This window comes from Vigna radiata, unplaced genomic scaffold, assembly GCF_000741045.1.
Source record: "Vigna radiata var. radiata cultivar VC1973A unplaced genomic scaffold, Vradiata_ver6 scaffold_83, whole genome shotgun sequence".
NCBI lineage: Eukaryota > Viridiplantae > Streptophyta > Magnoliopsida > Fabales > Fabaceae > Vigna > Vigna radiata.
In genome coordinates, this window is record NW_014543268.1 from 744,370 (window position 1) to 760,562 (window position 16,193).

The 16,193-nt window shown below is 33.6% G+C and overlaps 2 protein-coding genes across 5 annotated transcripts; one reads left to right on the plus strand and one right to left on the minus strand.

The window, feature by feature from the left end:
- Positions 1 to 4,280: 4,280 nt before the first annotated feature.
- LOC106754058 (exosome complex component RRP41 homolog) lies at positions 4,281 to 9,951 on the plus strand. The gene is made up of 12 exons (XM_014636000.2): positions 4,281 to 4,413; positions 5,533 to 5,598; positions 6,387 to 6,433; positions 6,519 to 6,579; positions 6,733 to 6,768; positions 6,872 to 6,939; positions 7,672 to 7,750; positions 7,838 to 7,874; positions 7,995 to 8,111; positions 8,236 to 8,321; positions 9,478 to 9,567; positions 9,668 to 9,951. The coding sequence occupies exons 2-12, from the start codon at positions 5,545 to 5,547 to the stop codon at positions 9,713 to 9,715; spliced, it is 723 nt and encodes a 240-aa protein (XP_014491486.1). The 5' UTR covers positions 4,281 to 4,413; positions 5,533 to 5,544; the 3' UTR covers positions 9,716 to 9,951.
- A 1,330-nt stretch (positions 9,952 to 11,281) lies between these two features.
- LOC106754113 (putative glucose-6-phosphate 1-epimerase) lies at positions 11,282 to 15,985 on the minus strand. 4 transcript variants are annotated; one of them, XM_014636073.2, is made up of 10 exons: positions 15,880 to 15,985; positions 15,101 to 15,196; positions 14,342 to 14,554; positions 14,092 to 14,166; positions 13,570 to 13,626; positions 13,324 to 13,487; positions 13,031 to 13,165; positions 12,328 to 12,430; positions 12,007 to 12,106; positions 11,282 to 11,889 (listed from the first exon to the last, which is right to left on the minus strand). In XM_014636073.2, exons 3-10 carry the CDS (start codon positions 14,450 to 14,452, stop codon positions 11,681 to 11,683), a joined length of 954 nt encoding a protein of 317 aa, XP_014491559.1. In that variant the 5' UTR covers positions 14,453 to 14,554; positions 15,101 to 15,196; positions 15,880 to 15,985; the 3' UTR covers positions 11,282 to 11,680. The 4 variants fall into 4 exon arrangements, with proteins under 4 accessions (XP_014491559.1, XP_014491558.1, XP_022633537.1 ...); XM_014636072.2 differs by lacking the exon at positions 15,880 to 15,985 and adding an exon at positions 15,311 to 15,841; XM_022777816.1 differs by lacking the exons at positions 15,101 to 15,196; positions 15,880 to 15,985 and adding an exon at positions 14,747 to 14,850.
- Positions 15,986 to 16,193: the final 208 nt, after the last annotated feature.

Here is a 16,193-nt window from a genome sequence, read left to right on the forward strand (position 1 = left end):
ATAGTCAAGCAATTTTTAAATTTTTTAATCAAAAACATTTTCTAGAAAGATGTGACACTCATATATTAAAGAAAATCTGAGTAATTGTCAATATTAATTAATTAAAATGTTCTCAGTACAATACAAAAAACCAAAAATAGTCATTGTTCATCATTAATAGTTACATATATAACCACTCACCATTAAACCACTAAAGCAACTAATTGCTCACCACTGGAATAGTTACGTCAATCAACCCCCGGAACAACAAAATATTGAGTGGTTCTTCCTGCACCTCACCCATTTCTTTCTGTACCTCCCAAATTACTATTTTGTCCCTCCTTTAATTTAGTCAAAGCTATGTCTGTTTCCTAACAATTATTCTTAACTACCAACAACCAAGAACTTTGATTATAAACCCTAACACCACTTAACATGCACCTCTCTCACCTCCTTCGTGTGTACTGTTACTCTTCATTGTCTGAAGCCGAGAGACTATATACTAGGGTATTGGTTTGGTGATCGGTGGTGTTGATCTGTGCTAGTGGTGATCAGTGCTGGTGGGATATTTGGTGGTGGTGCTGCAGTAGAAGACGATAAAGCGCAAGGAAGAAGACAGGCAAAGAGGTTAGTCTCAGAACCAAATAATCGCACTTCGATCAGCAGTTATGGCTGCCGCCTTTCAAAAAGCGTTTCAAAACAGCCGCAGATCGTGATGTGGCTGCTACCAACCGCAGTGTGAGTTGCGGCTACTGCGAACCGTAGTGTGAGTTGCGGCCCTTGCCAACCGCATTCTGAGTTGCGACTGCTGTCAAAAACATACATGAATGGTAGCTCCTTCTCTCTCTCTGTATCCTTCACCTTAGGTAATGCCATGTTGCTACAATGCTGTTAGCTACACTCATATGGAGAAAAAAAAAAACCCTAACCGCAGCTCGCAGAGAACCGCAACTCAGGTGCACCCCCCTCCTCTGCCGCAACTCACATTGTCGGCTAACAAGTGTCGTAGATCCGAACTGCGGCAAGCTTAACCGCATCTACCAACTGCGGTTATGCACCGCCGCACCTCCCAGGTACGGCACCCCTCAACCGCGCCTCCCAAGTGCGGAGTTCTGCGCGCACCTCCTCTTGCAAGAGTCATCCCCAACCCCAACCCCAGTTCAATCTCTCTCGTCATCCCCAACCCCAACCCAAGTTCAATCTCTCTCACAACATACAAACAACATGATCAACTAACCTAATGCAAGAAAAATAACATTTAACAGAAGAACTAACCTGGGCGCCTGCTGAAGTGCTAGATCTCACCACCACACAGCCACACCAAACAACCTGAGCCCGTGAAAATGATGACAAACAGAGAAGAGGAAGCACTGTAATGGTAAAATGAGTGTTGAGCAAAGTAAAAGAAATAAGAAGGGGTGTTGAGATGCGACACTGGAAAGCACTTTGCTTTTTCAATAGTCAGCTTTTTCAGTATTTTTTAAAATCAAAATATTCTTTTTAAGGGACAAAATGGTAATTTGGGAGGTGCAGGGAGAAAGGGATGAGGTGTAGGGAGAAGCACTCCAAAATATTCACCACCAGTTACATCAAAACGAAACTAATAAGTTATTATTTAATCACAGGCTTAATACTTCCATTGGTCCTCATATTTGTGTGCAAATCTCAGTTTGGTTTTCAAGTTTTGAACTGTCTCAATTAAGTCATAATTTTTGTAAAAATGCACACATTTCACCCTAACCGTTAAGTTGTCTCAAACGACGTTAATTGATGCTGAGATGATTTTTTTATTTTAAGCTTAATCCCTTTCTTGGTCCTTATGTTTGTGTGAAAATCTCAATTCGGTCCTCGAGTTTTGAACTGTCTCAATTGGGTCATAATTTTTGAGCTATCGACAACGACGACATTTTTTAGTTTGAGAGGGAGAAAATGTGTGAGTCGGGGAGTTTGAGGGTTTGAGGGTGGAGGAATGAGTGAAATGCGATCAGTGATTGGAAGGAAAAAGAAATACCATAGCCACATAAATTTAATGATTTTAAAACATAAAAAAAAAAAATTACAGCTCAGTTCAAAGTTAACGTCGTCTCAAGACACTACGGTTGGGGTAAAATGTTGTAAAATGTTTGCATTTCATAAGGACTTGAGGAAAAAGTGTGATAAGTGATTGGAAGGAAAAAAGAAAGACCATAGCCACGTGGATTTAATGATTTTAAAACATAAAAAAAAATACAGCTCAGTTCAAAGTTAATGCCGTCTCAATACACTTAATGGTTGGGGTAAAATATTGTAAAATGTTTGCATTTCATAAGGACTTGAGGAAAAACTTGAGGACCGAACTGAGATTTTCACACAAACATAAGGACCAAGGGAAAAATTAAGCCTAAAATAAAAATTTCATCTGAGCATCAATTAACGCCGTTTGAGACAACTTAACGGTTTACAAAAATTATGACCCAATTGAGACAGTTCAAAACTTGAGAACCAAACTGAGATTGACATACAATTATGAGGACCAATAGAGGTATTAAGTCTTAACCATACTATTATTTAGAAAGGACAACAAGTCAGATTGAACACGGATAATGCTTATCTATAACTCGATACGTAAAAAAAATTCTCTCAATACTCGACTTGCTACCTGTACATATATCCGTTTAAAAAATACGTTTAAAACTCATGGATACACGCGAATACTTCAAATATTCTTAATTTTTTTTTATAAATTATTAAAATAAAATTTAAATAAAATTACAAAAAATATATTATAAATCAAATTAAATATAAATCAAAATTTTAATTTTATTTAAATTTAATCTTATAAAATATAAATTAATTTAAATTTAAATTAAATTTAACTTAATAAAATATAAATTAAATTTTTATTTTTATATTTTATAAATAACAGGTACAGGATAATATAATACGGATATTAAAATAACCACAACAACCCCGCACATAATAAATATTTACAGTACCAACTATGATTTTACAGCAATACTCGGGAATACAATTTTCTTTTTTATCAAGATTTCATATATATATATATATATATATATATATATATAATCATTCGTTAATACCACACAACATCATTATTCCATTCTCAATTTAATGATCAAAATTATTTAAATATAAAATAGTGTTTGACCAACAAAATATAAATTAGTGCTCACTATAATTAAATAATAATTTTAATTCATATAATTAAATTTGTAGGTTTATAATTTAATTTTAAGTAACATGTTTTTATTTAACCAAAATAATACACTTATTTTATCTTATTGAATAATTTTCTTTTATATTGTATTTTCATTCAAAATAATTATAATTTACCGCATGCTTATACTTATAAAATTACATAAAAGAATATTTATTTTCATTTCCTTCTTCTCACAAAATAAAACCAATTTAAAAATATAGAATGTATTTCTCATAGTAAAAAATATTAGTAAAAAATATTAGACGTGAAAATCTTATTTGTGAAAATTATTCAATATATTACTTAATGGAATGTTTCTCTTAAAAGTAATCTAATGGTGTTAATTTATATTTATATTTTTACACTAAATTAATTGTAGTTGGTAATAAGAACAAAAACACACACTAATAATAAATCGGGAAAAAGTTAAAAGTTATGGAAGCAATGTATAGTTTAAGGTTATGTAAAGAGAAAAAGAAAATGTGTTTTATATTACATATATAATTGTAATATAGTGTAATGATTAACTTTAAAAATATAAACAAAATTTTAGAATAATAAATTTTTGAGTTTTTTTTTTCTCATCTAGATATTTTTCTCCAACATAATGTGATGTATTTGAAGACTAGCTCTCGCAACTCATTAACGTCTTTGGACTATCGAGGTTAGGCCATGAAAGAAAATGGCCTTGTGGTAGTTTATAATGTAATCCACCAAATATGTTGGTTATTGATTGCATCAACAATATATTATTCTGGTTATTGAAAAAATAAAATCTTTGTGTTTTTAATTGTTCATTCAATAAATTTGTAAAAGAAAATATAACTTTCAATCCTTAAATCAGAACGTATGAAAATAATTTTTTTAATATTAAAAATAGGTAAATATATTGGAATTTCATTTAAAACTATTTTAACTTCATTATAATCATCACTTTTTTTTATTTTAAAAGTTCACATTTTAAACCAAAAACGTGGAATAGCCGCACAAATCCTTTTCCTATGGTCTTTTATTTCCTTTTCTTTTACCAATAATCCTTTCCTTGTAGGCCCAAACGGTTCAAACCGGGTTCGGTGCAGCTACTATTTTTTTTTTTTTCTAGAAAAATCAAATTTAAACACTGAAAAGCGGAACCCTGCCTAGACTACGCTCGTTTGTAGTGCGCGGTCCAACTTCCGTTCTCGCCGTCGCCGCACAGAGCGTCACAGCCACCGTCAAATCTCGCCGCCAGTCAGGTACTTTTGCTTCTCTCTCTCTCTTGGTCATCAAAGTTCAAACCCTTTCAATGTTTGCTTTGTCATGTGTAGTGCCTTGCAGTGTCACCACTCACCACCCAAGCCCTTTTTTTTTCTGTTAAACTCGTAAACGTTGCCATGCTTTTCTAATTTAATCAATTCAACATTTACTACCAATAAAAATGGAGTTTACGACAGCCTTGTATAAGCTTCAAGCATTGAGCTTCTTGATAACCAATTACTCATATACTATATCGTTCTCTCAATCAAACTTATAATCCTTCCTTGCCCTTTGTATCTATCTCACAAAAACTCTTCTTAAAACGGCTGCATCTTGAATTTGTATTCCACTCAACCATAAAATTGATCTATAGCATCACCGGAGAGTCACTAAAATCATTGCTCTATGTTATTAGTTTATTAGAGTGGCAACACTGTCCTTCTCATATATAATTGACCCAAATTTTTCTTCAGTAACTATTAAACTAAAAGCTTGCTCACCCTCCTTTACAAATGTGCTGAAATTCGGGGAGTGCTAGAATAAAACAAAAATAATAACAGTATGCAGATTGAATTTGCTTCGTGAACCCCTTTACAAAATCTTTCTGTCTGTGCTGTACTTTCCTCTTTTTATTTGCTTGCATTAAGATTAAGAGCAAACTTAAATGTTTAAAAGGGTAGTGACACAAGCAGTTATTTTCTTCAAATGCATTGTTATTTTGATGTTTTCTAATTTTTAATATGGATTTCTGCTATATTATTTACCCAGTGCCCAACTTATATGATATTCATTCAAAGTTCAGATTGCTTGATTTTTTGTAACCTTATTTTCATCCTAATCTTTACAGAGCAACTGGAGTTGGTTCTGTATGTTTTCAATTGAGCAGTGTTATTAATTCAAATTGCTCTCTCACTCCTCTCTCTGAATCGCCCACTAACTACTAGAGCCAACACAAACTTTTAAATGGCTCAGATTCTGCAAAATCTCACCATTTTGTTTCAATAACTTTTTTTAGTAGAAAATATCATTTTTTTTTTGGAAGCCAAGAATATAAAGCAAAACAAAACAACTTCAGCTGCTTATGTCTCATCTTTGTCTCCTTTTTGTCTCTGCCATAGATTGACCTGAGGATGGAATACGTGAGCCCAGAAGGACTTCGCCTGGATGGTCGCCGGCCCATGGAGGTACAGCTATTATTTTTTTCTTGGGCTATTTTTCCTCCTTTTTTCTTCACTTAATATTCATTTCAGAAAAGGTTCCTTTAGATCTTTCAAAAATACTCATGAAGCATATGAAATGCAGAGTACTAATAAATAATAATATCCTACATGAATTCTTACATAGTCATGAATTACTGAAGCTTTATGTTAATTAGTATATATAAAATCTGTAGATAATAGTACTGCATATGGGTTATACGTAGATGAGCCATGCCATGGGTAATGGAAATTTGTAAGGGCACATTTTGAACTACAAAAAAACATATAAACAGATTAGAAGCAGTCAACAACCTGAGTTCTGATAAACATTAAAGCCTATCAATTAAAAGCTAGAAATGTTGTATTTTTCCAAATGATAAAAGTAAGAAAATGGAGGGTTCTAACCCTAAGGATGTCTAACAACCTTTTTTAGTGAGATATATGAACTTGGCCCTGTTACAAAGTGAGCTATTTGACAACTGTGATTTGGATATGATTTTGGGATTCAACTATTCAAAATGAGGAGATGCACTTTAGAGGATAAGGTCAAGTTATTACTATTTATTAAAAATTTAGTAGTTAAGAGTGTGATAAAATATATGTACATGTATAAGAAACTATGAAGTTATTAAAATCTCAATGACTATTACTGCACTTTATCCTCTAAAGTGCTATTCCTTCACTGTAGAGGATCTAAATCTATGATTTTGTATTTCTTTCTCTACTGATCTTTTGCCCTTAACTTTTCCTCCTCTCTTTATGGTATATCCTAGATGCGACAAATTCGTGCAGAAATTGGTGCTGTATCCAAAGCAGATGGGTAAATGAATTTTAACTTTTTAGAAAATTAAGTTGTGATATCATTTGAAGCATTTGACCATAAAGTTTTTTCATTTTGAAAACAGTTCTGCCATGTTTGAGATGGGTAATACAAAAGTTATTGCTGCTGTTTATGGCCCTAGAGAGGTACTGTTTAATTATTTACCTTGCTTATGAAAATTTGTCTATGTAATTTTAGGATTCGTAACTATCTTTTTTCAACGTTTAAAAAAGCTTTGATATTGTAGTTGAGCTTTAGATGATTTGCTGTTTTCCTTTAGTAACCTCTCTGCATCTCAGGTGCAAAATAGGAGCCAAATAAGCAACCATGCTCTGGTAGGTTTTTTTTTTTCCAAGTTATATTGTGGGTATTTTTACTGAATTTATATGCATTGTAACAAAATCTTAATTGTTGCTTATGTGCAATGTATGTCTATAGGTTCGGTGTGAGTACAGCATGGCTAATTTTAGCACTGGAGATCGGATGAGGAAATCAAAGGGTGACAGGTTTTGCTCATTTACTTGCTTTTGTTTAACTTCGTAATCTTTTTGACCTTTCACTTATTAGTTTTATACTTATTAAAATGGTATTGGAGCATAGACTACTAGGATGATAGTGAATGTTGCATTAGTAGAATCTATCTTAAAAGTGCCTTGTAATTGTAAATTGGACTTTTTGATCTTTTTTTTTACTGAGGTAAGAATTTAATGGCAATGGTGGTGATACATGTTTAGACTTTTAGACTGTAAATTTTGATTATTAATTAGTAATACACACACACACATATATATTTGCATTTGTTCATGTATTACAGTATAATTTCTTTTTAATCTTGCATTCATAATTTTCGATGTAACAACTATCTTGTTATCCACTAATCTGCTTTAGTGTTTTGGGGATTGGCTGCTCCATGCCTTTGAGATTGCTGATTACATGTTCAGCAATGGATTATGTATCATAAAACAATGAAAAGCAAAACCACAAACGCCCTTTTGCTGCCATTTCTCATTTTTAATCTCTTTTGCAAGCTTTAATTTTTGTGAGTAAACTTTGGCCAAAACTCACTGAGTAGTTTTGAATGGCCTAACCTTCAATGTTTGCAGATATAAATGTTATCTTGTTTTGCTTCTTCTTCATAGTTTTAATATGGTTCTCATTGTAAGGTTCTCTTACATAAGGATAATAGGATGATCTCTTGGTTTTTACTACTAGTGTATTCAAGTTTTCTCATGCTACAGGAGATCAACTGAAATTTCTCTGGTTATTCGGCAAACCATGGAAGCATCTATATTGACACATCTATTGCCTCGATCTCAGGTTTTATTACACATTTAGAACTTATTTTGTATACATGTGCATTGCTTTCCCCTAGGCCCCCTAATGTTTTAGTTATTAAATTTGCAGATAGATATATATGTCCAAGTTCTCCAAGCAGATGGAGGTAACTAAGACCTGATAATGGGATCTCGTGATTCTCTTCTCTCATTGCCATTTTCATTTCTCTCTTTTACTCATTTAATATGTCAATTAATTTTGGGTGATATTGACATGTCTTTTATAGGAACTAGATCTGCTTGTATAAATGCTGCAACTTTGGCCCTTGCCGATGCTGGGATCCCTATGCGTGATCTTGTAACGTCCTGTAGTGCCGGATACCTTAACAGCACAAGTCTGCTTGGTATATATCTGTTTTTTCTCTAAATTTGAACTGGCTAAATACAAGTGTGGTGTGTCTGTTTTGTTTCTGTCAACTTCTGATGCACGGGCTGTCCTAATTATTAGAGGTTTCTGAATGTGTACAGATTTGAACTATGTAGAAGACAGTGCTGGAGGTCCTGATGTAACCCTAGGCATTCTGCCAAAGTTGGATAAAGTGACACTGCTTCAGGTTAATTCATGTCTTATTATTTTCTTCTCTGTATCTATTGTGTAGTCAACCAAGTAAATTTGTTCAAGAGAAAGGAAAACTTTTTATGCTTTCTCCTTACTGTTTGGCGTAAATTATGGTGTGTATTGCTTGTATATTGCACAAGTTTTTACCCTCAACACTGCCGTTATTAAACTTTTTCTTTAGCCCTTGAGCATCTTCTTTCAAGTATGCTCTCAGTCATTGGTACTCACATAGTAGAGAGTCTGGTGGTGTTGAAGCTGTAATCCCTCTCCTTCCTTCAAAAGCTGTTCTTGTTATTAGAGATTTTGGAGGGAATAGTAGAGTTTTAACCCTTGATGAGTTGAGGGTGTAGGTGCATGTTTGGAAACCCCCAAAAGAAACTTATCTAAGCTCGCCTCAGATAACAACTTGATAGTTTGCTGTACACATGAATCTGTTTTTCAAATATCAGTTGTTTTTTTAATGAACAGATATAACTTCGTTCTATAATGCCTCCATCACTTTAGAGAAGTCAATTTCAAATCTTCATTTTACTTACGAAGGTTCTTGATAGAGTGATTTGCTGTTGTACCCTTTGATGGGGTTAGACAAATTTCTTTTCAGTCTGAGTTAATGTTTGATCAAGTGTAACTTAATTTTCCCTAGTATAGTACTTCTTAACTCTTTATTTGGAATTCCAGTTTAGCATCTTTTATTTTTTTAGTTGCAGATCTTTTGTTGGTTCTTTAAATTTTGACTGAAGAAAAATACTAGCAATATACTTGATATATTCTTTCCGCCACCTTCTTATAGGATGAAATTCATGTATGGTCCACAAAAAAGAGAGGGAGAGTCACTTCATTTGGTGGGGCTGGGATGGATTTCATCCAATGACAGTTTATCAGTCAGTTTATTGCTACCATTCTTAGATTGATATTATGAAGTTATATTTGGTTTGAACACGTGCCACTATGTAAAGGCTAGTTGAGATTGTGAACCTTCAAAGTTTTAATCAGAAATTTACCACTATCATTATTATGAAAAGCATGCAATGCTTTTCTTTCGTAATCCAGCTTATTTCTTTCGTTCACTCCCTGCCATATTCCGTAGTTTAGAATGGAAAAGCTACTAGTTAAAATTTATTTGCACTAATTTCTGTTGTTACTGTCTATAGATGGATTCTAAACTACCAATTGACATTTTGGAAAATGTTATGCAACTGGCAATTGAAGGCTGCAAAGCAATAGCAAACTACATTCGAGAAGTAAGAACCTGTTGTCACTTTTGTGATTATACTAAGAGGAGTCAAAACATGTTTTACATTAATTTCACTGCTTAAATCCTGTTTCTTTGTTGGCTGGCAGATTTTGCTGGAAAACACAAAGCAACTGGAGTATCGACGAGGTGTATAGTTTTTATAGCAGAAATGATGTTTCCTCTGTGCTTCCATTTATTGTTGATTTATGCTAGCGCATGATGCTTTGATTATTATTACCTATGGTCATATTTTTCCAGATTTGTGGGTCCGTTCTTTCAGCATTTGTGCTTTTTTTTTTTTTTCATTATGGAGGAGAATTCTCTTGTATTTACGTGAAACAATTTTGTTTTTAGCATACAGTGCTGAATAAAACGGAAATTTGTTGTAGAATTCGTTTCTCATTTCTGTCAACTTATCACTTTGACTAAAAGGTAGCAAAATTATGATTTATTTTGGGACCACTTTCTGAATTTCCACCAATCCCCTAAAATTAGACATGTAGAATGGAACTTATGATCTGACACTTCAACGAATGAAGAATTAATGATTGAAGTTAATCAAAATAATTAGTGGGTTGGTTGAGTGTGTGTGTGTACATGGTGGTTGCATCCTTAGAAAAAAACAATGACATCAGTATTGACAATTTAATTGCTAACTAATTTCAATGGTTAGTTTCCTAAATTTCCTTTTTTGGATACGATAAAGTTTGATAAAGACAGCTTTGGTGTTAAATGTTTGTATTGCAGTTAAAGTCTTAATAGAGCGAGTAAAACTGATTAATTATGTAAATATAAAAAGTAAGTAATTTATAGTAATTTCAAAATCCTGATAAAAATATAATGTAGTTTAATTAAGTTAACATTGTTTATTTCTTTTAAATACTTATGCTAAAGCGGAATACTGAAGTTTTGGGTAGAGTTGAATACTGTAAGTTTGAAACATCACTAATACAGTTTCAGAAAAAAAAAAAAAATAGTATTTGAAGTAATAAAATTATATGGAAAAATTTTGTTAATTTTTCTGAAAAAAAATGAAATTTCACAGACAATTAACCTGAAAGTTAACATTCAAGAAAATTTTAGGATTATTTCTGACATTGAAAAGTCTTTTGAAGCGTGAGTTAGTTTTTCTTTTTTTTCTAGACTTCATTAAAAATTATATTATAATACTAAATATTTATTAAAAAAAAAGCTACAGAATAAGTTTGAAGTTATGAGAATTATGTAGAGAGAGTGATATAACGAGTATATAATTGAACACAACTTTTACTTCTTAGAAACCAGTAATAAATGATGGAAAAATTAAGATAATTATGAGTGCAGATGAAAAAAATACCGTTTTATAGTTTGAATAATCAACCGCAATGTCTCATATCTCAGCACACCCATCGGTCCCATTTGTACAAAGCAGGAGAAGTGCTATTGCTTTTTGACGCACCACTTTTGACCCACTTTATTGAATACAGACATGAATTCAATTCCATCACAGTCAATATCAGAATTCTTGACAATGTCATTCAATTGTAAACATCATTTATAATAAAAGTATTGACTTCTAGATTACTTTAAAAGTCATTTATAGCATAATTCAGCCAACTAACCATGAAATAAAAACAGTGATTTTAAACAAAACTTAATCTCTAAAAAGTTATGTGAAGGTTATTAAATTATGCACGTATCACTGTAAAATGGAAAATGCCAAAAAAAGATGCATGATCACATTGTCCACTAATCACTCGTGTTATCTGTCATAAGAGACAGATCATAGCCGTAATCATCCAATATAAGCAAAGTGGAACACGAAAGATAAATTATCCATGCCGTGGAACATATCATGAAATCCATGGAGAGAATAAACTTGGAACCTACTCAACAAATCTAATGCTTAAAGAAGGAGCATCCATAGCAGAACAGAAGGAACCAACTGACTAATGACCTGGTAACACTTGAAAGCCATTCTCACAAAAAACATAGGCCTCTCTAAAGCACTATTTCTAGCCTAAGATCACAACAGCATAAAACCTGACACTCCTACTAAACAACACTATTTCTACAACTAGAAGCTACTACATTGCTGGATGTAGTAGCAGCATTAACTCAGACCCCTTTTGTACAATTCCTCAAAGACCACTTCTGTCAAGACCAAGACGGTCACTGCAAAAACTTGATGGCACAACCGATAGCTGCAGCCGACCAGTCCATTCCTCTCCCGGCTTCAAGCTCACCGGTTTCTCTATCACTGCGCCGTCAACACAAAGCATCTGTTTGTACTCTTCATCACCAAAATCTACCATGGATTTTGATTTCTTTTCCCATGGATTCCACACAGCTGAGAACACCATAAAAGTTAAGATGAAAAGGATTGCAATTAAATTTTCTACAACTTGAAACCTTATCCACGTTTGTATTTTGTTTGTGGAAAAAAATTGCAACTCATAGAGCTTACCAACATCAGGGAGACCTTCCTTCCTTATAACAAATGTTCGCTTCTTCTCATGATCTAGCACTGCAATTATGTTTGGAGAGCTAAGATAAACTCGATCCACCTGCCATGAAGGAAGTATGGATATTAAAAATATATTCATTAGCCTTCATTGTGTCAAAACCAAAAGACTTCAGTGGATATTGTATCTGATTGACAAAACTGCAGCATAGGCCAGGAATGTAGTGCTATAGTTATTTCAACCTGAAGCAAGAGCTTGAATTGCAGCATGGAACTATAAATATCTACATTTTGTTAACATCAATATAACCTAGAAGGGTTTACCTCAGATTCAAATGTTATTGCATCTCCTTGTTCTGTAAATCGTTCTTTTTTGAAAAGGTTGTCTAGGTAGTCCAGTGTCTCCAGACCTTCAATCCTTATCTCACTATACAAAATTGTTAATGTGGCGTTAATAATGATTGCCAATCTTAAAATAAAATTTCCTGTTCTAAAACAATCAAAAGAGGGGTAGTTCAAGTAAAACTATATAAACAAGTATCTATATAGGCAACAAGCATTGCAAACAGTAGTCTGCTTCAAATGCTTACAAATTCTATAGGCTGTATAAGAACTTTGTACTTTCATTACGACTGATCACTTGTTTCATATTTACCAAAACTCATAATTCCAGTATTCGGAGAATAATCCACCTAATATATAGAGTATCCATGCTAGTTTTAAATGATTAGAGTGTAAGTTTTTATTAGTTTCTAAAGAAGAGAAACAGTCCTCTAAGATCTGCTTGAATGTTAAAATCCCACAATTTAAAGCATTCAGCAAATGCAGAAAATACACGTTTCAGAACAAAAACCAAATATTTGTCTACTATAAATATTTAACAAGGAAGTACCATTAGTGCTAAATAAAACTCTGATCAAGTGTTCAGCAATCAATTTACTATGGAAAAGAAAAATGATGGTTGGACATCATCCCACACACTCAGGAAAAGGAATGCAGACCAAGTACAACAAAGAATTATCCATACCTAATGTCAGAAACCAATAAGTATGTGTGATACGCGAATGAGAAACTAAATGGCTTGCCATTTATATTCCTGACTCTAGATATCAAAGTCAGGTCCCCATCTGCTGCAAGAGCCACCCGAAGACGGAATTCAAAACTGGTACAATTATCAAACAATCGTTAGATTACTACTGCTTGAAATTTACTGCCAAACACAGGAAAAAGTAATATCAAGTGCATATATGCCAGATTCAAATTATCAAACACATGGAGAGTGGATATCCCTGTTATACTATCACATCATGCTATTCATACCTGTGTGGCCAGCACTTCATATCTTCTTCAGATGATTTTAGCACCAGGTCAATGAAGGATTTCCCACTGGAGTCATTTCCAGGAAGAGGAGGAGGGTTTTCATCAATTGCCCACATTCTATTTCTTGCAAAACCATGCTGCTCCAGCGATCCACAGTTTCCAAACTGTCAAACAAATTCAGCTCAAGATATGTAAGTATGCATGTTACAACTTATATAAAATGAACGTAAAAAGGAGTAAGCTTGCCTGTGGAAAACACATGGGAATTCCTCCTCGGATTGCTTTTGGAGCCTTGAAAATTGCCTACAGATAATGGAAAATGAAACAAAATAGTTAGTTATTACTACTTGCCTCTTTAAAAAGTATAATTGATTAAAGATCTGTGTTCCTACAAAATCATCAGTTATCAAGTTGGTTTTTCCGTCAAAGTTTTTCATTATACCGGTATTCAATTCCAGTGGTTCCAAAGGACAAAAGCACTACAATGCACCCTTCTTCCCTGTTTTTCTCTTGCATCGATGTGATTGATGGACAGCATAGAATACTATGATTCATCAAAATCCAAACTCTTCTTAAATTTATTGATTATTTGGGCCAATGCCCTTCACATACCAGTTGCAATATAATGCAGATTATCCCAAAATGAAAAATTTCAGAAAGCATGATTATGAAATATTGACATGTTCTCCTTATCAGCGCTGACAACTAACAAAATTCATATAATTTGAAAAGTACAAATTGATATTCAATCAAAATTGAAAGACATACCTTGCTGCTTGTGAATAGAAGTTCTTCCCCATGCTCATTCCGCCATGAAGTGACCTGCGCCCCATGTAAGCTTACCTAATTTCAAGAAAAAACAGTTAATCTAAGTAATCGTATTACTCAAACTACAAGTATCTTTACAGACCAAGTTATCCACATAAAGAATTCACATTGGATGTCATAATAAATTTTAAAATCATAACTTCACCAAATGTTAAAACCGATACAAGTTTTGCAATGAACAATTTCTCACCCGTGCCGAAGAACCCCTTGGGGTCCGAAGCAGAACTTGATCAATTCCATTCCAGTCCTTTGTAATTTCAGTTGCTGCTCTATAGTCCCATACGGCTGCAGAATGCCCCATTCAAATTACTGCAGATCCTAAATTTCTTCACCAAAATCCTATTAAGCTTCTCAAATTCGGAACATGCAATGCCAGATGATTGAAGGGGTCTCCACCTCACACCTATACCGTAACAAACACGTGAATTAGCCTCCTAATCAGTTAAATCCAAAATCCCAACACCCAATTTCACTCAAAATTTCTTCTCACTGGTATGATTCAGATCTACGGAACAATAAACCTATTTAAACAAGAATCAGGAATGTGTGATAGAATTCCATGAAAACTCCAGAAAGCCAAGAGCAGAAACATTACACTGAACATATGCCAATTGAATACCAATCTATCTGGTACACATCCAAACATGTCCTTAAAACTTGTCAGATTTACAGCAGAAAAAGACAATTAAACACTGAAAAAACAAAATAACTATCAGTAAATAAATAAATCACGCACGCATACATACATATACATACACACATACACACACATACATATATTACAGCTGTAATAAAATAAAAAATTTCTTTAATAATATAAGCAGAATACAATAACCAGAATTTCTTCAGGAAAATTCAATTCAGGAAGAAAGACCGAACACTCAAAACTCAAGAGATTACTGAATAATAAATCTCCCATTAACCAAACATCGGTAATAAGTTTACTTACTTCAACAATCCGGAATCGGGAATTCTAAGTCTAAACCGACACCAGGTCTTGGATGCAGAGATAAGCAGCAGTAGGAGCCAGAATAATGCATGACCTCTGTGAAATGAGTTAAGAAAATTCACACATCCAGTGACACGAGGCAGCACATGTTCATCAAGCACATAGATACATACATGACGAACAAGAAGCGTTCAAAAAGTTGAAAGGTACCCTTTTCTTAGAAGTATGCATTCAAGACCATACTTGCAATTGAATCAAGAAAGTTCAAAACTTTCAACAACCCCAAGATTTGAAAAACCAAAAAAACTACAGCAAATGGTAGGTGACAATGTTGTGTGAGGGCGAGATAAAACTTTTACAGAAGCTTAAGATAAGGAGCAAAAACCGGTCTTGTAAATTCTGTGTCTGTTGGCTGCTGAAGAGATCTAGTTCTTGGACGTGGAGATACGAGAAGTAAATGTACACATGTACAAACCGTCAAAAATTTTAAACATTTTTTAATGTCAATTAAACTATAATAATTTTGTGTACAAGATTTAAAACCAGAATAAAATATACACCATTACAGTACAGGGTTGATAGCTACTTTTTCTTTGGACTGTCTGTGGTGGAGAGAATCAACAGTCACATACACAACACACAACACAGCACAACACAATCGAGGGTGATGGATGAATCCATCTCAAGATGAAAAACCAATAGAAAAAACAAAAAAAAAAAACACTGATGTCTTAAACACAGAACACACAACACAGAGGCATCACATCACTTCAGCATACTATTATAAGGGCATGCGTAGATGTTCGGTATTTCTTCCAATGAGGTGTGCAAAATGGATTTGTCACCGCAATCCCGGGCTTATCTTTCAATTTCTCTTTCTTTTTTCTTTTAGCACGGAAACACTGACCATTTTCTTTCTTTTTAATATACAGAGACAGAGCACACAAAGAAGAAATTGAAATTCCCACAATAAAAAATTATCATTATCCTCACTATATTTATTAGTATGACAATAAAATTAATAATTACTATAATTATTATTGTTATTTCGTCACGGCTGTTCAATTGAGAGGATAAGAGCAAAGAGACGTCC